General features: G+C 39.1%; 1 protein-coding gene across 2 annotated transcripts in view; it reads right to left on the reverse strand.

The window, feature by feature from the left end:
* Positions 1-262: 262 nt before the first annotated feature.
* trap1 (TNF receptor-associated protein 1) overlaps positions 263-21,753 on the reverse strand; it is a 68,014-nt gene continuing 46,523 nt past the window's right edge. The window contains exons 9-19 of one of the 2 annotated variants that reach the window (XR_005008353.1): positions 19,087-19,242; positions 18,868-18,988; positions 18,610-18,679; positions 10,432-10,579; positions 10,042-10,227; positions 4,892-5,030; positions 4,673-4,758; positions 4,340-4,485; positions 4,110-4,182; positions 1,228-1,383; positions 435-640 (exon numbers count right to left, since the gene is read on the reverse strand). Coding sequence is in view for 1 of the 2 variants with exons in the window: in XM_036590336.1 (XP_036446229.1) it covers positions 539-640; positions 4,110-4,182; positions 4,340-4,485; positions 4,673-4,758; positions 4,892-5,030; positions 10,042-10,227; positions 10,432-10,579; positions 18,610-18,679; positions 18,868-18,988; positions 19,087-19,242 (1,227 nt within the window). In the remaining variant the exon portion in view is untranslated. Of the gene's footprint in view, positions 641-1,227; positions 1,384-4,109; positions 4,183-4,339; positions 4,486-4,672; positions 4,759-4,891; positions 5,031-10,041; positions 10,228-10,431; positions 10,580-18,609; positions 18,680-18,867; positions 18,989-19,086; positions 19,243-21,753 lie in introns of both variants that reach the window. The other variant, XM_036590336.1, reaches the window with a different exon arrangement.

The raw sequence follows: 21,753 nt of genomic DNA on the forward strand, positions 1-21,753 counted from the left end.
TTGACAGTCAATGTGCTCATATTTGAAGCTGGATTAATTGTTGTGAGATTAAATTTTTACCTCGGGACATGCCTACTTCTGCTAAATGTGGCACTAAAAAAATTGTCCTAGTAGGTCTTATAAAGCACCATAATGTAACTCAAATGTTTTGCTTCAACATGGAAAACTTCAGTGTGGTGACCTAATCATAAAAAACACTAATATTTCACATAATTTTTTATTGATTTTGTATTGATTAACTTAAAATAAAATCTAAACAAACACAAAAATAAAACAAAGAAAAAAATACACTCCATCACAAACATACACATTTCAATAGATAGAAAATCATGAAAAATTATTCAATGCTGTAATTATTCTAGAGTGCAAAGAAAACTCTTTTCAAATTGCAGACGACTTGTGTAACTTCATATTACATTATTATTAGAAGTTGCCCCAAATCCAAACACTGGGCATGCCAGAAGCAATGGCAAAATGAAACTCCATATTTTACCAACACTAGCATGGTTAATCCTTTCACACTAGCTTTTTGTTGTTCTCAGTGTTTCTCCAGGGCTTTGACCAACAGATCGTTTAAGCGAGAGATCATTGGACGTGGGTCGTCATTCAAGCCAGCTGTGATCATAGCATTGTCATAAATCTGAAACAAATGGTCATCAGCATTAGAACCTTACCATACTGCTTAATTAATCTTTCTATAAGTAAGAAGAATAGATTGAAAGATTAATAACATTAAGCGGATTACATGCAGCATTTTCAAATTTCTTCTTTATCCTGAACGTGGTCAACCAAGACTTGTCTGGTGCCTGAAGTTTGGTTCTTTAGTTCACTACTGGAGTATACTGGCAGTATTTCAAAATTATGACGGGTTAAAATTCTGTTCCATCTGACCTGCCATATAAACACATTCCACCCATATAATTTTAGAGGAGCTCACTGATTGGTGGTGTGGGATATGACTTTTAAAGATAGTGATTTGTTAGAATTAACAAAATTTTACTGTGAAGCTGAATTCTTGGAACAGCCATTTTAGACAAGATATATCACTTTCTTTTCTCACAAGAGGAATGATATGACAAGAAGTGGCAAGGTTTGAATTCACAACACAGACATGGAGCAGACTACAGGCTACAGTAAAGAAGCTAAGCAAGTGTCACAAATTTGAGGACCACATTTTCATCAAACATAAGCCTCAAACATATGAAGTGGAATAAAATGATAGCATACCGCTAGAAGGTTTTAGAGTCATGAAGCAAAAGCCACACTGTGACAACATGCTTCTCAAGGAGAGTGGAAGGAAAAGCTGGTCTTGGGGTTAGTGGCGATTAGCCTAGCTTGGAAACTAGTCGGCTTTCTGTGTGCACCACCTATAGCACCATCGGTCTACAAACAGAGATGCTCAAGTGTGAGAAACCTAAATATGAGGAAAAATGACTTGAGAAATTCAGATGTGAAACACAATGTTACACCATTTTGCAGAGCTCAGAGAACTCGCTGTTTGCCACAGAAGCCACATAAAAAGGGATCCAATCTGTCATCTCCTGTAGTTTTTCTGCGGTCAACAGCATTGAGATCTTTAACTACTATGTAAAGAAAGATTGGACGAAATGTGAAATGATCATGGCTTGCAGTAGGAATTATATACTTTATAAGTGGTGGTTCCACATCAATGTTATCAAATAAATGTCAAACAATTTTTAGCAAGTGTCCTCCTCGTATTTCTCATCATCTAGTTGAGCATAATGGGAAAACACAGACCGACTGATATCAAAGCATAGGGGTATGTGAATTCCATCCAAAATCATGCAGATGACATAACCAGGGGCAAAACCTTATTTGGCCTTGCCAAGTCTCATATAGGCGCAGCCAAGGCCCAGATTTTTCTCGCCCCATTCAATAGTCTCAAAGTCCAGAACTACAGGTTTCCAGTGACAACTCTGCAAATCTATATGCTATGGTCTTTCCTGGATACAATCTGATGCTTTTTTGAACTGATCCTTCTTTGTAGATAGATCTGTTATTGCTACCATGAAATCGTATGCACAAAATCACTCACTTACTTCTTAAAGACTAGGGTGAAAAATTATCCCATTCTGGACCAGAAATCTTAGATATTACAAGGCACTAGGGGTGGGAATCTCTAGACACCTCACGATTCGATAACGATTCAGAGGGCTGCGATGCACTGTGTCAGTAAAATATCTTTGAGACGGGGCGTGTGCAACATAGCGCGAAAGCCCTGTTTCGCAACGACTGAGAATTGGCGTGCAGACTGCAGGTCACCTAGCAACATTTACCTTCGGCACCTCAGTCAGAATTTAAAGTGGAACGGGAAAGTTCAGCAAGAAGCTGCCAAATGGGAAGTGACTTCAGCCTCGTAAAACAGCCGAAAGCTGAAAAACATTTTACAAGAAACTATTCAACTTTTGAGGAAAAGTTTTCTGGTGGAGATGGAAGAAAAGCGGCTATACCTAAATCTTAAAGCAGAGTAGAGTAAGTCCGCGTTCTCGTTTATATTGTTTAGTCTATACTAGGACATCAACACATACTGAGACATACTGGACATCTATTGTTGTGGCTCCCAAGGTGGTTTGATTTAAAAGGACAAAATGGCTCTTCTTAACATTTGGGTTGTGACTCCTGATCTAACCTGGCTTTTAATGCAGAGGGTGCCGGTCGGATTTCTCGCTCATCCCGCTGTGTTTTTGTCATGTGCCGCCACAGACTGTCCGGGCGCTGCACTTACCCACTTCCAAGTTCCACCCTCTGCGTTCTGTCAACATTACGTTATAAATTAAATATTTAGAAAATCGATTTTTCACGCTGAATGAGTCGATTCAGAATCGTCCACGTCCGCATCGCGATGCATCTAAGAATCAATTTTTTCCCCCACCCCTACAAGGCACACAGGTAGTACATAAGCATCAATGAACTTGTTCCAATTGCACAAATTTTTGCTGCCCCCATGCCTTTGCTGCTTTCACCAAACATTTTTCCTCACACAGTGTAGATGCGAGGTCAAATTTAAACCACCCATATTGTGTTAAGAAACATCCAGATTGTTTAAAGAAACATCCAAACTGTATGAATCTCATTCTGATTGTGAACATCATCCTGATAAAAAACCAAGTAAAGAACTATCCATACTGTGAACCATCTACAGTGGAGTCCAAAAGTCTGAGACCACATTGAAAATCTGGGGCTGCTCTCATTTAAACCTGGAAATGAACAATAGAAACAATAGAACAATAGAAACCTAACTTTTGAAAAAAATTAAGCAAAGAAATGTAATGAAAAGTGAAATGAAGAAGATATATTGAATTCTCATTATTTCGGTCACTTTTCATATTTAAGCAAATTTGTGAATAAACATGTTAAGACCATTGCACAAAAGTCTTAGCCCTCACTCATTGAAGCATGGGTTCAGATGACTTTCAGGTTGGTCTGATCTGATCTGGTCATCAAAGGCTTCTGTCACTGTTAGTAGTCAGAGTCCGTGCCGACTTCAGTGCACACTGTCATTAAGAAGTTCTGAAATTTTTGTTACAATTTCAAAAATCTCCATCTCACTGAGGTTTTTATGCTGATAATATTGAAATAAAAAGCCTCAGCATTAATTAGAAAAGAATGCAAAATGCAAAAAGCATTTGCACTCGTTGTCTAAGATTTTTGGACCCCACTGACCATCTTCATTGTGGCTATGGCTCTTCAGTAAGTAAATAATAGATTGACTCCATGTTTTAATTCCTCCTGAGCTTACATACTATTGTTTGTTAGCCACGTTAACCCATAGCTTCAGCTCCAAACTACAGAAGCAAAATGTGAACATCAAACATGCCTTGGCTGACCTACAACACTTGGACCAAATAGAAAACTGTGTAAAATAGATTTTTTTTGCCACACTAATTTTTTTAATATGTAAAGATGTGAGTACAAGCAAGAAGCTTTCAAAGAGCAATGAGCTGATATAATCACTAGTCAAAGGCCACCAATGGCGCTACTTAGAGAAGTGCACTAGGTAACAAATACTAGTTCTTTAAAACACATTACCAATTTATTCAAGTACTAATTTAAATAGACATAAGTTTGATTCATACTGTTGGCCATACCTGTTCAAGAAGCAGTTGTGCAAGATCAGGACTGGAATCTTTCAGCACATGAAGCTTCTTGATGAGGTCATGCCTGTAGAAAAAGATAGAACATTCCACTAAGAATGTCAGAAATAGTTATAGCAACTTCTACATCTACAATGGCTCACATATCAGTGTAACAGGGAGTATTATCAGTTTTTTCACCATCTCTAACCCCATTCTCATGCATTCTGTACCCTATCCCTTACGTAGTGTTGATCTCCAGAGTGGGCTGGAGGATCTGTGCTCTTTCCTCCACATTGCGGGCCAGTTGCTGTGTGCGCAGAAAGTGTCGTGCTGCTCCCATCTCCAGAACTGTGATCATGGCTGGGTGAGTGTCCAAGCGAGGGGTCACCTGACAAAGTATTAGGACGACCACAGTCTTTTGCTTACATTGCATATCCAGTTACAAGAGCTGTAATAATTCTTACAAGACTTATAACTGAATAAATATTGAATAAACATACAAACAACTGAGGAAAAACAATTTTATCATGGCTGCAATGTTGACACTACAAGATCTGTGTGTACTTTTCCATTACCTTTATATTGGTGACTTTCTGGCCAAGACAGTTCCTCATCCAGGTCATTAGATTTTCAGCTTCCTGCTCAGTCAATCTTTCTGATTCTATAATTGGTGGTAAATTGATAATAAAATACCAATCAACAAATTAAAATAAGTCAATTGCAAAGAAATTCTGCATAATCATCACAGGTACAAAATATCTTTGAAATATGATGGCTTGATGGGTCCACCTTACCTGGCTTGCTGTCAGGAAATTGCTGCTCTTTGTAATGGTCAACAACAATATCCGTTTCCACAGAGATCAGCTTCTTTTTGTCAAACTCTCTCAGATGGAGCAGAGTTAGCTCATCAAACTGCTCGTAACAGAAAAGCACCTACAAGAGGAGACAGAATTCAAAATGAAATTGGTCTCTCAATTTACATACAAATGTCAGTAAGGTGTTGGTCCACTATGAGTTACTCGTTGTCTCTGGAACTACACTGGGGGGCAAGAACACCATCTTTCCAAAAAGATATTACCTCATTTGATGATGATGGTGGTAGAGAGTACTATGTGACTTTAAATATTCTAAACTACAACACATTTCATCTGCAAAAGGCTTTTAGACAAAACAGTTATTGTTCACATATGGGAAAATAAATAGTTTTGTTGAATGCATCATGCCATGTCATCATGCCTGCACCGCTTTCTATGTGGCAACTGAAATTAAGAATTAAGTGCAGAGATGCCTTAAAAAAAAAATAAAATAAAATAAAATCTGTGGGGAAGGCTCACACAACTACTTTGAGCTGGCCCTATCATTAGGTCCCTGGTGATGCCACAGCCATCTGTGGGTGGGAGTCCTGCAGCCAGTTGCACCTGCAGAATGCACGTTCGATCGTAAGTTGGGGTGTAAAGTCCATCCTAAACCTAATATTGAGAGTAGTTAGTTTAAAACTAGCGAAACACACAATTTTGGTTGCACCATAGGCAGTCTAAACTAGCAGTGCGTAAAATGAAGGTAGACCAAAGCACTGTCGTACATTATGACTTTTTCACTCTGTGCAGCCGAATCAGTAACACTTACCCAACATAAACAGGAAACATTACACGCATGATCTTGACACACTGAAATCGCTCATGCTTCTCTCTGTCTGTGCTACATTTCCTTTGCGTAAGGTATGTCTGTGGTATTAGTTATATTTCACAAATAGATTGTGTTTATCAGTAAAGTGGCATCCATGTCTTGCATGTGTGTTTATTCTGTTCTGCAGCTGCTTGGAATTTTTTCGATGTTCAAACTGGGGTTCTGATGCATAATATTTTGATAGCACTTTACCAATGAACAGTCAGTAATGCCAGGAACGTTAGTAAAGCTGTGGATAACGTAATTGCTATTTGAATTCGCTGAAGGACAGAAAGGTAATTTTAGCTATTTTAGTTTTATTTTTACAATAATATGTTATGCATTCTACCTACAGCTAATCTTCTCTGTTTGAGTTATGAGTTACATTAACATAAGCAACTGAGAGCTAGTTGGCTAGCTGCAAAAAAGCTAATTTAATTTTGTAACATTAGTTTAGCTTGTCCCTCCAAGTTTACACATGGCATTACAAACTGTGTATTTGAGGAAGCTGGCATGTCTGGTGATCGTAGGCCTCCCAAAAAAACCTTCAAGCACAAGGAAAAAATTATCCTTCTTACAAAATACCAAGAAAATAAAAACACAATTAGAGTTCAAGTTCAACAACTTTGCCACAAACAAAAGAAAACAACAAATATGAGAGGATATTACAGAGGCTATAAATGCAAAAGGAGTGGAGCACAGAAATGTGAAAGATGTCCATAAGAGCAATTTAAAAATGCAGGGAGCAGAGGACTTTCCAAAAAACACTCCAACTGGAGGTGGACCAAAGCCATGTGGCTTTACTCAACATTAGTCCTTGACATAATTGGCAAGGATTCCCCATCACATGTTGGCATCTCAGGAGGTGGAGTCAAGAGTGACTTGACAGTGCAGGCCCAATCACCTTCCCTGACTCCATCTCCAGCATCTTACTCAGTTCCACCTGCAGTCAGATCAACACTGTCAGCTCCAGCTATACCAACCCCATCAGTTCCAGCTGCACCAACCGTCTCAGCTCCACCAACAGTGTCAGCTCCAGCATCACCAATCCTCTCAGCTCCAGCTGAAGTAACGCTAACCCTCACAAATGTCGATGCAGATTTCAATGCCCAAGAATTACATCAAGATGGGACCATCAAATCACTCACCACCAGCCAAGCAGATAAGAGGAAATAAAACACCTTCTAGTGAAGAGAGCAGATACAGAAACACTGAGACGCCAATTGTGTGAAGCAGAAATTAAAAAGATAAAACAGGAGACACCTAAAATTCAGGCAGAAAAAGAGAAAATTGAGCTTGAGAAATATAAATTAAATTTAGAAATATTTAAAATGCAAGAGGAATTAAAATCGTAGGGATACACTTCTTGAAAATCATCTGCAATAATCAAATATTTTTAAATATACACATTAGGGGTGGGAATCTCTAGGCACCTCACGATTCGATTACGATTCAGAGGGCTGCGATGCGATTATAAAACGATTATCGATGCATCTCGATGCATCTTTTTTTTCTATACATGATTTCTATTTTCTTACTGTCTGAGGACTTGGTAGTTTTCAAGCTAAGTATTCGTAATGATCCAGAATGCATTTATGTCCAAAAGCCTGTGCGCGAAAGCCTTGTTTCGCAATGACTGAGAACTGGCGTGCAGACTGCAGGTCACATAGCAACGAGGTTTCGCCTGGCTAGTAGCAAACAAAAAAGGAAAAGAGAAAGACAGACGAATATTTGGAGATGAACGGACTTATTCGCACTTATAAGCAGCGCAGTTGGTTTCCTGGTACGTTAAATCTGCAACGAGAGACTGTCAAACACTAAAATGTTGCAAAGATTAAGTCCCTTCTCTTTCTAATTTTCCCGTTCCACCTTAAATGGTGCTGCATTTACATTTGGTGCCTCAGTCAGAATTTAAGGTGGAACGGGAAAGTTCAGCAAGAAGCTGGCGAATGAGAAGCGACTTCAGCCTCATAAAACAGTCAAACACTGAGAGACATTTTACAAGAAACTATTCAACTTTTGAGGAAAGTTTTCTGGCGGAGATGGGAGGAAAGCGGCTGTAGCTGAGCTAAAGCTTAAAGCAGAGCAGAGTTAGTCTGTGTTTTCGTTTATATTTTTTAGCCTAAACTAGGACATTATCACATACTGGACATTAAATGTTGTGGCTCCCAAGGTGGTTTGATTTTTGTTGAAAGGACAAAATGTCTCTTATTAACATTTGGGTTGTGACTCCTGATCTAACCTGGCTTTTAATGCAGAGTGAGCCGGTCGGATTTCTCGCTCATGCAGTCGTGTTTGTTATGTGCATGTCACAGACTGTCCGGTGCACTGCACTTACCCACTTCCAAGTTCCGCCCTTTGCGTTCCGTCAACATTACGTTATAAATTAAAATATTTAGAAAATCAATTTTGACATTTGTGAATCGATTCAGAATCGTTCACGTCTGCATCACGATGCATCACGATGCATCTAAGAATCAATTTTTTTCCCGCACCCCTAATTGACAGTGAAGCTGGAGAAGTTTAAAACCAGTGTTTTAGGGCCTATTAACAATAACTCAGTTTTGTCTGCATTTAGTTTTAAGAAATTATTATCCAACCAGTGTTTTAAACCTGTAATGCAAGCATTCAGTGACTGAGATGACAACGTAGGGGATGCATTCCTAATGTAAAACTGAATATCATCAGTGTAACAGTGAAACTTAAGACCATGATTTTGAATAATCTGACCTAGGTTTCAGATGCAGAACATAAAAAAGCAAGGGTCCAAGGACAGAACCTCTGGGCACTGAGCAACCTATGCAATGTATGATGCAATGCAATGGATGCTATACCTATAAACTGTTGTCTTTAATTCAGAACCAAATCAGAATTAAACCAGAAATGCCTATGGATGAAAATCTGGAAATAATCATGTCATGGTTCACTGTGTCAAAAGCTACAGTGAGGTCCACGAGAATAAGAAAACCAGCATCAGTAGAAAGTAGGAGATTATCAACAACTTATAAGAGGGTAGACTAAGTACTGTGCAGGGTTTGAAAGCCACACTGAAAGGGCTCATACAGATTATTTCTTCTGAGAAAATCCTGAAGTTGTGAGGCCACAACTATTTCCATTGCCTTAGCTAAGAAATGGAGATTGGAGATGGGTCTGTAATTGGAAAGTGAGGAAAAATCAGGTTTCTTAAGTATATGTGTAACCGCAGCGATTTTGTGCAAAGTAGGGTCAGAACCTTAGGAGAAACACTGATTAATAAGATGAGCTATAGGCAAAGAAGTAGCAGAAAGACAGGATTTAAGAAGAGTAGTAGGAGCAGGGTCAAGCTGACAAGAGGAAGAAGAAGAAATGATCTCAGTGACTAGATGAATCGACCGAGGTGAAAGCACAGAGAACACTGCCTGAAGTTCAGTAACTTCAAAGTTTAGGAGAAAGAAGACTGTGTTACAGTAGGGAAGTGTTGGTAGATGCTGCTAAATTTATCCTGAAAGAAATCCTGAAAAACCTGACACTGAACAGGAGAGCTGGGAGTAAATTATATGGGAGTTTGAAGTTTGTTTATGGTCCTAAACAGAGTTTTGAGCCTAAAACTGACACCATTTATGATAGCTGAATAGTAGGCAGAGTGGGCAGCATGTAGGGCATTCCTGTGCCTACAGAAGTGCTCACTAAAAAGTAAATGATGAACAGTAACAGATGAACAGAAAGAGACAGTGGTTTTCTCAAGAGGTTTAGAAGTGGGGTCTTGACATAACATTTAATGAACTTATTGTCAGTAAAACCGAAAACAAAAACAGTAACGGAAAGATTTTTGAGACCAATATGACAGAGCAAGTCTAGAATGTGACCATGATTATGTGTTGGGAAATCAACACTCTGAGTAAAACCAAAACATTTAGGAACCATCAAGAGCTTGAAAGAAAGTTGACAATTAATGTCAACATGAATATTAAAGTCACCCAGTAACATAACAGTGGAGCAGATGGATAGGGCCATGGTAAATTCCATGTGCATTTGTACTGATCCTAGAAGTTTACTTGTGTGTCCAAAAAACAAGGACACAGGTTGGCTACTAGCTTTGAATTTGGGTGTCCAATCAACAAGAAAAAGTCTATCAGCATGCAAAAGATCCAAAGTTTAACAAATTTCAAGAGCCTAAGATCCAAAAAAAGAGTCCAGAGAAAGACAGTAAAACAAAACAACACAACAAAACAGAAATGCGTCAGGAAGACGTGCTCAGCTTACTCTCATCAACAGTCTATCAGCATAGTCTCAAGCTCACCTCTATGTCTTTCTGCTTCATCGCCTCAAAATATGGGGAGTGCTCAGCCAGATGCCGGTTTGGTGCACATAGGTAGTAGATGTTCCTGGTGCCAGCTTTCATTCGAGAAGCGTAGTCCATGAGGGTGGTCTGCTGACCAGCAGGTAATGTAGAGGACTCAAATAATAGAAGTTTGGCTATATCCTCCTAAAGAATGGAGAACAAGAATAATGTCAAAACCACAAACTGAAAAACTAAGACTAAGCCCTAAAGTGAGACCATATGTCAAACACAACCAAGTCACTAAAGGATAATTAAACATTTGGTATTCAAGAACCAAATGTAGTAACTTTGAATCATTAAAATAGATCATTTTTCAGGATCTGTGAACTATTGTTCATTTATTCTGACCTTGATATCTTGCTCAGCGGTGGTGACAATGCCTTCTCTCATAAAAAGCCCATAGTCCTCAAAAAAACGAGCATATTTTTCAGATTCCTTCTTGCTCTGGTCCATTAGGAAACGAATGACTCGCTGCTGAAGCACATCCCGCAGTTTCCTAATGAATATAATAAAGAATATAAACTACAACCCCATTTCCAAAAAAGTTGGGACACTGTGAAATATGTAAATAAAAACAAAATGCAATGATGTGCAAATAAATTAAGTTGAAACTGAGAAACTGTATTGTTTTTTGAAAAATATATGCCTATTTTGAATTTGATGCCAGCAACACGTTCCAAAAAAGTTGGGACGGGGGCAACAAAAGGCTGTATACGCTTAAAACTCAAGGTTAATTGTCAACATATCAGTAACATAATTGGCTATCAAAAAAAAGAGCATCCCAGAGAGGCTGAGTCTTTCAGAAACAAAGATAAGAAGGGGTTCACAACTCCGTGAAAGACTGCACATAGTGCAACAATTCAAGAATAATGTTTCTCAATGTAAAAAAGCAAAGAACTTTTGCTTTTCATCATCTATGGTACATAACAACATTAAAAGATTCAGAGAATCTGGAGAAATCTCTGTATGCAAGGGACAAGGCCAAAAAACAGTATTGGCTGGCCATGATCTCTGGGCCTTCAGAAGGCAATGCATTAAAAATGGACATGATTCCGTAGTGGAAATCACTGCATGTGCTCAGAAGCACTTCTGAAAAACACTGTCTGTGAAAACAGTTCATCACTGCATCCACAAATTCTAATTAAAACTCTAAAACACAAACAAGAAAGCATATATAAACAGTATAGAGAATTGCTGCCACCTTGTCTGGGCCTGAGCTCATTAAAAATGGACTGAGGGGACGTGGAAAAGTGTTCTGTGGTCCGACAAATCAACATTTGAATTTCTTTTTGGAAATCATGGATACTGTGTCCTCCGGGCTAAAGACCACTAACCTTGTTATCACTGCACAGTTTAAAATCCAGTATTCATGATGGTGCCTTAGTGCACATGGCATGGGTGACGTGCACATCTGTGAAGGCACCATTAATACTGTACGATATATAAATTTTTTGGCACCATATTCTGCCATCCAGACAATAACTTTTTCAGGGAAGGCCTTGCTTATTTCAGCAAGACAATGTGAAACCACATTCTGCGTGTATTACAACAGCATGGCTCTGTATTAAAAGAGAAAAATATGACAAAGGAGACCCTGAACTGTTGAGCAGCTGAAACCTATGTTAAGCAAAAATGGGAAAACATTTCACTTTCAAAACTACAGCAGTCGGTCTCCTCAGTTCCTAAACGCTTACAGGGTGTTGTCAAAAGAAAAGGTAATGAAACAGAGTGGTAAATATGCTCCCGTCCCAACTTTTTTGGAATGTGGTGTTGGCATCAAATTCAAAATGGGCATATTTTTCAAAAAACAATAAAATTTCTCAATTTCAACTTTTAAATTTTATTTTACTTTATTTTACTTTATTTGCTTTTATTAACTTTGTAACCTCTCTCAAACCTTCTTCTGTTTCCCTTGCCTTTTATGTTAATCTCGTTTGCATTTTGTATGTCTCTCTTGGGTGATGTGTGGAGGCTATGTAGAACTGTAAATTCCAGGGTGGGCCTCAACACCTCTATTTTAATTACAAAGGTAGAGGCAGTTGCCCATCAAGTAGGGGGTGGTTTCTGGGTCGTTTAGACAAAGAGACAACCAGAGGGTGTGGTCTACATGGTTCACTATAAGTGCATGGTTGTGTAAGCTTAGTTAGACTTGTTGTTTGGGAAGATGTGCGTTTCATTAAACTTCTTTTTCCTCAAGTCTCCACTCCTGTTTTTCTTCAAGAAACCAAAGATTGCCAGCAGAAGTCAACAGATTTTTTGGCGACGAAGGTGGGATCTGAGATCTGCAAGGTTTTCCAGGTTTTTTTTTGACGTCCGATGCTGTAAACATCTGCTGCAGTTCGACGGAAACCAAGACTCTGGTGACGGTCTGCTAGTGTGAGTGAAAGAAAACTCAAAACACAGCACACACAGCCAGAGTAGGAGTGTTGTCTGTCTTATATGTAGTTTCCTCCATATGATGTGCATGGAGAGGTTGCAGGACTTATTCCTATTTGTCGGCCGTAAATCTGGTAGAAAGGTGTTTCTTATCGAGGGACAGTTTTAGAGATATTGTTCTTGTTGTAGATTTTCTCTTCCTTTATCTAGGAAAGGCGAAGAAATATATAGAAATATTTTCTCGTCTTTACATAAGCAACAGCGTTTGCTTTGAATTAGGTGTGTCCTAGTCCTTAGCTCCTGATTAGAGCACAAGGTGGCGTCCTGTCTCGGGGAAGAGTTCAGATCTACTTTATTGTTTTGAATTTGTTTTTGTTTGTAATTAAAATGCAGAAGCGTGGCTGGTTCCACTTATAATACTGCAGAATCCACATCTCCCCAGTATGCAGACAGAAGTGCATTTGAGGCAGATTTAACAAAGATGCTAGACAAATTTTGTCGAAAAAGAAAGGCTAAACTCTGTAAAAAGTTTGATCTTCCAGAAAGCTCAGACTGGAGTCAGGAGCAGTGTTTCACAGTTCTTGCTCAATGTGTAAAAAAGAAAGATTTTGAGGGGTGTGGTTCAGGTTTTCAGACAATGGCATGCTTTGCTTATAGGAGAACAACGTTCCAAAATTGACCAATTAGAAAAAGAATGTGCTAATCACAAATGTGCTGCTATTAGTGCACAGAAAACCTGTGAAAGTACACAGTGCTCGCTTGTTCTCCTTGAAGCAAATGTTGAGGTTCTAGAAAAAGAGAGAGATAAAAGAGCAAAACACCAGTTATATCCATCTTTAGATGAACTGAAAAACAAGACAGGGCAATCCATGTCTTCCAGTGACAGTGAGGATGACACATTTGACCTCTCTGTACTGGAAGCTGCTCCTGCAGTGATAAAACATGTAAAGTTAAAAGATAGACAGGATAAAGTAACTGTGAAACACCAGCCTCTTCCCCCTGAACAAATTGATCACATTGCAAAAGAATTCAGCCATCCTAAAGTGATGGGTTTGGGTTCTTTTCTGATGCTGACAACAAGCAGGACAAAGGTGTACACAGCTACTGTGTTAAAGAATGTGTCCCATGGTTCAGGGAGTAAGCAAAGCAGGGGAACACATGATAATGCATGCCACTACTGTGGTAAAATGGGTCCTTGCACATGCAAGAAGAAGTCCAAGGCAAAGAGTAAAGTGAGTTTAGGGAAAGCTCAATCCAACTCTGTGGGTGGGACTGTCATCCCCAAGGTGGCACATAAACATTTAAAGCTAATCCAGAAAGCAACTTCGTTTTCTGCCATTCCCACAGAGCATGAACAATTAAAATAACGATAGCTTCTGTGGGAGCGTATTTATAGCCAATTATACATGAGCAGGACAATAGATGGTAGGTAAAAACTACTGTGAATCATAAACCAGCTAGTTAATAACTTTAGCCATGGTAAAAAAGTTCAGTCCTTCACTGTTTAAGGCTGCTGCATTGGGTTCTGTGTAACCTGCAGGTGTCTTCAATGATTTCATGGTTTTATGACTGCATGTCTTTGCATGCAGGACCATGGTGGCTATTAGTTCAGCTCATGTAGATGTAATTACTGCCAAAGAAGTGGCAATTGGCTTTGCTCTCACAGTTTCTAAAAGTTTCTTAAGCTTTATAATTTGCCTTCAAAAGAGTTTGAAGCCTCATTGTTAATGATGGCAGTAATGTCTGATTCTCAAGATGGGGTAGTTCAATAATGCCAGGTAGTTAAATGTTACAACTTGGTCAAGTGAATCTGCTGTTTCCCTTAGCTGTAAATGCCTGTGGTAGAACCATATGAGCAGATATCCTTAACTGATGAGATTATGTTGAGAAATAGCTAAAATCTGTTACAGATATTTGGTCATGTTTGAAACATAGGCTGAAAGGATAGCATTAGCAAACTGCTAACTGACTCTACAGTGGAGGATTAGGACATGCTCATCACAGTCTGCCATGTTTTTGTTAATGAGTGAGGTTCTGATAAGCTAAACATTAGCTCATAGTTTAAGTCTGACAGTAGTACTAGCCTCACCTTAGCTAGTCTGGTTTAGGTCTGCAGAACAGATAAAGATTTGTAAGGAGCACTGTTGGTCTCAGATCAGAACAAAAGGGAAAAAGTAACATCTAACAACAGCAGGGAGAAATTTGTCTTCGTAATAAAGTAAAGAATGATGTGTGAATTAACAGGAGCACATAGTATCTATTCCTAAACTGGTTGAGTTTTGAAGTTATGTAATAATACACATAACAGATGAGCTAAGATGAATAATGGAGACTAACTGGGGTAGTCGGTACTTTAACTTTTAGTACAATTGAATTTGAATTCAACAGGTTTGGGAATCTCCAACAAGGGAGAATTTTGACTGATTCTGGTAAAACAGACATTGAAATATAATTATGCATCAGGCCAGTCAAGAAAAACACATACAGTTAATTTTCATATGTAGATCTTGACTCAGTCCTGCAAGGGTCTCAGCACACAGTCTCATAGACTGTAAAATGCAGGATGAGTGTTTTTCACCACATGAAGTGACGAAGTTTCAGTGTAGCTTCTAAGATAAGGATTTAGTCCATGATTTGGCTGAATTTAGCATGATCTGGTGGTTCTTTACCGCTGTTGAGGGCGATGCATTTTTTATATAATGTTAGAGTGTGAACTTCCATTATGTTTTGAGCTTGTTAGGAAACAGCATACAATTTTATTACAAGGCTTCAAGGAAGTTCCACTTGAGGTTTGGCAGAACCCCCGAAGAGGTGAGGTGTGACTGAACCTTCAAGGGGGGGTGGATGCAATTTGGGCAGGACTGTCATGATAAGAATCACACAGCTGTTTCATTAGAGGCTAAAAGGAAAAGGCTGTTCTAAGTTCTCTTGGTTAAGGTTGCTGCAGTGTTATGTTAAGGGTAAAAAAAGCATGGACAAATGCTTCACATTATAAAATTGTACCACCTCCTTAATTAGGGATACATGGGTGGTCTAACTGGAAGAGCTTTGGGGCAGAACTGTTGGCTTGTAGGCTGCAGGGGTGATCCCCAAAGTGAAGATTTCCCATACCCCTAAATGACGACTAGCGTCTCCACACTTCCAGTTAGGACCTTAGGACCCAAAAGGTGAGGTAGGGTCAGACTGGTGGCACAGAATACAATGTTGGGGCAAACATCCACAAATATGTTCCAAGTTGTTCATACTATGACAACAAGATACTGTTGATGGTATGTTTGTTTTACAGCTACCAGAAGTGGGAAAAACCTCCAAGAACCACACAACCTGAACCATCCAAGAATACTTCTGGTTCTACTAACAGATGACCATCTGAGTGTTCTACAAAGACAATATCATGAGTCATCAAGACATCAAAGCCAGAAATCTCACCAACTCACAGATGTCCAAGATGATCAAAATAAATCTGAACTTTGTTTTTTAGGACTTTCATTTTGTTCACTACATACACACCATTCCTGGGTAGTCCTGTCTCTAATGTAGACAGCGACAACACATTTCAATCTTTATTCAATCTAACAAGACAAACGTTGCTTCCAGGACAAAATGTTTGTATCCCGCACCCGGTAAGTGTATCCCCGCAGGACTAGCATGGTCTGGACATGCTATTTCTGACTGCAATGTGCCATGTTACATACCAATGTTCAAATTTTCAATGTCAGTTCATGCCACAACGTAACCCGGCCAAAGACCACTAAGCGTTGTACACCTGGTATGCCGTCTTGTGACCAAACATATGCTCCATCATATAATATTACAGACATTATAACTCCATTTAAATTACGCTGGTGTGTTGAAAAACATTCGCGTACATCACCATTTCTAGGGGAAATTCCCAAAGCATTATGTGGTTTTGTGATACAGCTTAATCAGTTAAGTCATAAATCATACCTTCCAAAATCAACCACATTTTACGGCAAAAACAGTACAAGACTGCATTGATGAGAATGGTCTATGAATTAATTGGCTGTCAGTAAATGAATTTTGCCATATCCCTGCACCATCAGGGACATATTGGTTATGTGGTAGTACTGCTTTCAGTGAATTACCTGCTAGATTTAACAGTCGATGTTCATTAATTTATTTATTACCAGCTATGAGACCACAAAATTTCACACATTCTTCGTCAGATCATAGTGCTGATCAAGGAAATCATGTCATTTTAATATATCGTCCTGAAAATACATCTGAGGCTGATATGTCTGAAATATCTCTAGACGTTCCTAGTACTTGTGGGCCAGTGAATTGAGATAACCAAATGTGTACATGGTACAAAGACAATGAAGCATTTGCCAATACTAAATATTTGGTACCAGACAATGTCCGGCTACATAAAAATGGTACTCTAGATCTTTTGCCTCCTCATAAAGGATATCAGCTTATGTTGCAAAAATTTCAGAGACGCAACACAACATTAACTCCTGAGTTGTCATCATTAATCTCTTCCTTTTTAAACATCGATGCAACATTTACTCTTGAAGTAAATGGAGAGCAATATCCAACCAAATATCAAGTTCATACACATGCAAAGGGTTTGACACATGCTCTTGAAACTTTCTTTCCATCAGCAACCAGTGATCCAAATCCATGCATCGAACATTTTACTTGCACTCAAACCTTCTGGTCTCGATGTTTAGGTGCACTCATTCCAAATTATGGAGTCATGATTGCTCTAGATCAAATAACGGAATTATCTCATGCAATTGAGAGCTTAGCGAATGATACTGCTCACTCTTTAGGTATTATTTCTAACACGCTTCAGTCCCATAGAACCATGATTTTACAAAATAAATTTGCATTGGACTATGTTTTGTCTCAACAAGGAGGGGTTTGTGCGATAGTTGGTCCTGAATGCTGCTCTGATGTTATTGATCCCACTGCAGATCTTAATGGGTATATTAATGATCTAAATGATCTACGTAATCGTGTTACTCACATGGATCAAAACAGAGGAGATTGGCTGAGTGTTTGGTTGGGTTCGTGGTGGCTGTACTGTCGTGAAATTTTACTGATCTTTGTCACATTTTGTGTTATTGTACTGATAATTTATTCCATGATACGTTGTTGTTATTGTATCTGTACAGCTAGGAATATGCAACATGTACATATAGCACAAACAGATGTAGAACTTATCATAGTAAGGGGTATTTCTGTGGTGACAAATGATTACATTTAAGTTAAAATGCCTATACCTGATGCCCAGACGGGTATATGAATAATTAACCTATGTTGACCACAATTCTGTATGGTCAAGAGGGGGGAGTATTAAATATTATTTTACTTAATTTTACTTTATTTGCTTTTATTAACTTTGTAACTTCTCTTAGACCTTCTTCTGTTTCCCTTGCCTTTTGTGTTATTCTCATTTGCATTTTGTATGTCTCTCTTGGGTGATGTGTGGGGGCCGTGGAGAGCAGTCCCTTGTCATGTAACGACCTCCAATGGTTAACCTATTTCACATCTGGCTATCTATAGCTCCCCAATCTAGCAATGCCTTTTGTTGAAGGGATGTCTCAGAGACATCCTGGTTCCTAGGTGGAGGAGACTGTAAATTCCAGGGTGGGCCTCAACACCTCTATTTTAATTACAAAGGTAGAGGCAGTCGCCCATCAAGTAGGGGGGGTTTCTGGGTCATTTAGACAAAGAGACAACCAGAGGGTGTGATCTACATGGTTCACTATAAGTGCATGGTTGTGTAAGCTTAGTTAGACTTGTTGTTTGGGAAGACGCGCATTTCATTAAACTTCTTTTTCCTCGAGTCTCCACTCCAGTTTTTCTTCAAGAAACCAAAGATTGCCAGCAGAAGTCAACACAACATTTTATTTGTTGTCTTTGTACTATTTTTTGATGAATATTGGGTTTAAATGATTTGCAGATCATTGAATTTTGTTTTTATTTACACAGTAATTTACAATTTTTATTTGCACAGCATCCCAACTTTTTTGGAAATGGAGTTGTATTTATCAATCTATATGTCAACATTCAATCTCATTATAATAATCAACATTCCTGAAAACAATGATGGCTTATTCATCAAGAACAAAATCCAGACACCACAGCAGCAAGCTTATCTCAGCATGTTGCTACTTTTACCTGATGAGTGCACTTTCCTGCAATAACTCTCTACTGAGGTTTAAGGGGATGTCCTCACTGTCCACCACACCTACAGCATGCATGCACAGAGAGAGAGAGAGAGAGTGAGTGAGACAGAGAGAGAGAGAGAGAGAGAGAGAGAGAGAGAGAGAGAGAGAGAGAATAGGCTGCTTCAATTACAATTTACATTAAAGTTCACTTCCTACTTAAAATTCTGTGGTCTGAATGGAACAAGAAGGAAGAGGCACCAAGGCCTACCTCTTAAGAAGCGCAGCCACTTGGGCAGGATATCTGCTGCCTTGGTCTGGATAAGGACCTTCCTGCTGTACAGAGCCACACTGGATCCCATCTCCCTACTCACATCAAACATGGATGGTTTCTACACACACACACGCACACACAGAGAAATGACCAAGGATCAAGACAATTGAAAATTCAATGCTATTCTGGAATGTTTGGTGTATCCTTGTGCCTTACAGTCTCTGGCACATAGAAAATGCTGCGGATGTTGATTGGTGCATCAGCATGGTAGTGAAGGACGTAGCGGGGTTTGTCATAGGCCTGTGCTACATAGCGGTAAAACTCCTCATGCTGCCAGTCACTGATTTCTTTGGGTTTCATCATCCACAAAGCCTACAGAGAGGGGAAAAAAACTTAACTAGTAGTTTGTGAAGAAAAGAGAACTTTACATAATAAACATACCATCTCTTTCCCCGGACACAAGGAAGTGAGGACTAAATGACTTAATGACCAAGAAAACTGTGTAATCAACTTGCCTTGCCCTTTTAGGAACTCTTAAGAAGGACTCTTGTTCTTGCATTCATGAGGACTCTAATAATTCCTGCTATACAGCACTTACTCACACCGATCAGGCATAACATTATGACCTCCTTGTTTCTACGCTCAGTGTCCATTTTATCAGCTCCACTTACTATATAGGTGCACTTTGTAGTTCTACAATTACAGACTGTAGCCCATCTGTTTCTCTGCATACTTTGTTAGCCCCCTTTAACCCTGTTCTTCAGGACCCCCATGGACCATCATAGAGCAGGTCCTATTTGGGTGGTGGATCATTCTCAGCACTGCAGTAACAATGATGTGGTGGTGGTGTGTTAGTATGTGTTGCGCTGGTCTGAGGGGATCAGACACAGCAGTGCTGCTGGAGTTTTTAAACACCTCAGTGTCACTGCTGGACTGAGAATAGTCCACCAACCGAGAATATCCAGCCAACAGCGTCCTGTGGGCAGCGTCCTGTGACCACTGATGAAGGACTAGAGGATGACCAACACAAACTGTGCAGCAGCAGCAGATGAGCTATTGTCTCTGACTTTACATCTACAAGGTGGACTGACAAGGTAGGAGTGTCTAATAGAGTGGACAGTGAGTGGACACAGTGTTTAAAAACTCCGGTAGCACTGCTGTGTCTGATCCACTCGTACCAGCACACACTTACACACCACCACCACATGCTGAGAATGATCCACCACCCAAATAGTACCTGCTCTGTGAGCATCCATGGGGGTCCTGACCACTGAAGAACAGGGTAAAAGGGGGCTAACAAAGTATGCAGAGAAACAGATGGACTACAGTCTATAATTGTAGAACTACACAGTGCACCTATATAGTAAGTGGAGCTGATAAAATGGACAATGAGCGTAGAAACAAGGAGGTGGTCATAATGTTATGCCTGATCGGTGTGAGTGAGTGCTGTATAGCAGGAATTATTAGAGTCCTCATGAATGCAAGAACAAGAGTCCTTCTTAAGAGTTCCTAAAAAGGCAAGGCAAGTTGATTACACAGTTTTCTAGGTCATTAAGTCATTTAGTCCTCACTTCCTTGTGTCCTGGGAAAGAGATGGTATGTTTATTAATGTATGTAATGCCTGATCGGTGTATATCCAAGAACAACAATCTAGATCAGAGGTCCTCAAATCTGAACCTTTAAATATTTCCACTCATACATTTAACATGTAACTGACCGACCACATAGTGTCATACCTACCAGTAATTACAAAATACAGGATTGGAACTTGATCTCCGATCTAGATAATGAATCATGACAATCTACATTTAACTTCACTACATGTCAATGACTGATTGCAGCACCACTGCGTTAAGAAGTATGATTTTTGTATTTCCTTTCCGACGCCCAGTTTTGTTTCAAGGGTATTTTTGAGATGATCAGATGTAAATTGTAGGACAAGTTTGAAATGTGTTTTTCAAACAATGGAAGAATCCAAAGGGTAATAAGGCTTATTTAAATCTTAAGTGATTTCTCTATTATATGTGTTTTGACTATAGAAATTTCCGAAAGAAGATCAAGACATATTTTTCCAACATAAACACATGCTGGTGTTTTCAGAACAATGGACTGCCCCCCCCCGATCCCAACTCTCAACATCAATAAATGTATTTTATATTACTTTGACTGTGATAAATAGAAAATGCAACCAAATTCTAAGACTGAACTCTGGGGGTGTTTATAACAAGTATGGAAAAACAGCCCTGCAGATTTCTTTGAAAAACTGAAAGCAAATTTACCACAAATAATGGAAGCTGTAATAAAAGCAAAGGATGGACACAGTGAACACAATACCATACACTGCAACATTTAGGGTAGTCTCTGAATTTTTCACTGTACTGTAGGTATTATGTTCATTAGAGTTTTGGCATTAGCTACAAAACTAGTGTTTGTCCTTAACTGATAGTTTAGAAGCCTGAACAAAGAATCAATGATGCCAAGTAAAGCAATGAGCCATAAGATCAGCCAAGATAGAGAAGTTTTGAAAGACTCCATTACTGAAGACATGTTTAAGCTTGTTTGGAGTTTGCTATAGAAACACATGGAGAAAACTGTAGATTACTCGAAGAATGTAGTTTAATCAGACAAGACAAAAATATAACTTTGTTCACTATACAATGTGCCATGTTTGGAGGAGAAATGGCCTATGAGCCTAACAATAAAATCAGGACATGCAAGACAAATGAGACTCTCAAATGGTTCCACAGGAAGAAAATACAGGTGTTGTAAAGACCCAGTCAAACACCAAACTTAACCCAAAAAGAAAATTTGGTTCCTGTCTGGTGTTTGACTGGGCCTTTATTTTCTTCCAGATTTGTTTGAATCTCCAAGATATAAAGACTG

The sequence above is a fragment of the Colossoma macropomum genome, unplaced genomic scaffold (assembly GCF_904425465.1).
Source record: "Colossoma macropomum unplaced genomic scaffold, Colossoma_macropomum, whole genome shotgun sequence".
NCBI lineage: Eukaryota > Metazoa > Chordata > Actinopteri > Characiformes > Serrasalmidae > Colossoma > Colossoma macropomum.